This window comes from Haliaeetus leucocephalus, unplaced genomic scaffold, assembly GCF_000737465.1.
Source record: "Haliaeetus leucocephalus isolate CR32 unplaced genomic scaffold, Haliaeetus_leucocephalus-4.0 Scaffold218, whole genome shotgun sequence".
Classification (NCBI taxonomy): Eukaryota; Metazoa; Chordata; class Aves; order Accipitriformes; family Accipitridae; genus Haliaeetus; species Haliaeetus leucocephalus.
Window position 1 is genome coordinate 561,010 of NW_010972654.1, and position 1,208 is coordinate 562,217.

Below are 1,208 nucleotides of genomic sequence, written 5' to 3' on the forward strand. Positions count from 1 at the left end.
GGCGTCGCATTGTCCCACGCAGGGACAGGGACGCGTGGCCCCCGGGGTGCGGCTGATGGGAGTTGGGGTGGGAGTGGGGCATGTGGGGATGGGGGCTGCTCCCCTTCCCAGCCGGCCCCGGTCCCACTCACCTGCCTCGGGGTGTCCCTTGGCGTCACGTGTGGGGTACGGCTACCCCACGGCGGGGGTCCTGGGCTGCCGCCAGCGCCAGGGATGGCCTGGACAGGGCTGGGATGGGCACTGGGAGAAGCTCTGGGAGACGTACCAGGGATACTCTGGGGGGGCTCTGGGGATGCTCCGGGGAGCTGGGCAGGGGGTCTGGGGATGCTCCGGGGATGTTCTACGGGACGGTCCGGGGATGCTCCAGGAGGGCTCCGAGGAGGGGTCCGGGAGGGTTCCGAGGATGCTCCTGGAGGGCTCCGGGCGAGCAGACGAGGGCGGTTCCCGCACTGCTCGCCCAAAGACTTTTCGAGCGGAGAAACAGAAACTGAGCCCGGAGGCACCGCCCCCACGCCCGCACCGGAGCCGCACCGGGGTCAGCACCGGGCCCGCAGGGGGTGCCTGCTCCCCACGGGGGGCTTGGCCACGCCGGGATCTGCTGGGGGGCCACGCTGGCAGGGGGGGACAAGCGAGCCGGGAGGTTCTGGGAGCCCATCGGGCCGCTCCCCGGCGGAGGGGTGGGGGGACCCGGGCTCTGCTCCCACCGTCGTCCCGCCGGAAGGACCGGCTGGCCACGGGAGGATCGCGGCGACCGCGGCACCGTGGGGCTGACGGCGGTCAGGCGTGGGCTTCCCGGTGAAGGGACACGGGGAAACGGCAGCGCTACGCCGTGACCCCCCTCCAACCGGGGGAGGAGGGGGGGTGAGCCGTGACACCCCCCCCCCGGACTCTCGTGGGGCCCCCAAGCCCCGCCCCACCGCCCTCCCACCGGCACCCGAGCCGCGCCCCACTCGCACTAGGACCCCGCGGCGCCTCAGGGCCAGGGGGAGTGGCCCAGGCGAGGGAGGGGCCGCGAGGGCGGGGCCCTGTGAGCACGCCGGGCGGCCCTCCCTTCCCAGAAGGCCTTTCTCCACCGGGCCCTCCCCCTTTGGCGGCTGCTCTGCCGCAGATTGGGGCAGCCGCGGGGCGGCCCCCGCTCGCGCGGCGCTCATTGGCTGCCGCGCCCGCCCATCGCCGCGAGGGGTCTTCGCCGTTACCGGGAGACGGCC

At 74.8% G+C, this 1,208-nt stretch overlaps 1 protein-coding gene across 1 annotated transcript in view; it reads left to right on the plus strand.

Annotated features, from left to right (window-relative positions):
• Nucleotides 1-403: 403 nt before the first annotated feature.
• The window catches only part of HGH1 (HGH1 homolog (S. cerevisiae)), a 4,652-nt gene continuing 3,847 nt past the window's right edge, over nt 404-1,208 (plus strand). The window contains exon 1 of the mRNA XM_010566823.1: nt 404-535. Within this exon, the coding sequence (XP_010565125.1) occupies nt 404-535 (132 nt within the window). The remainder of the gene's footprint in view (nt 536-1,208) is intronic.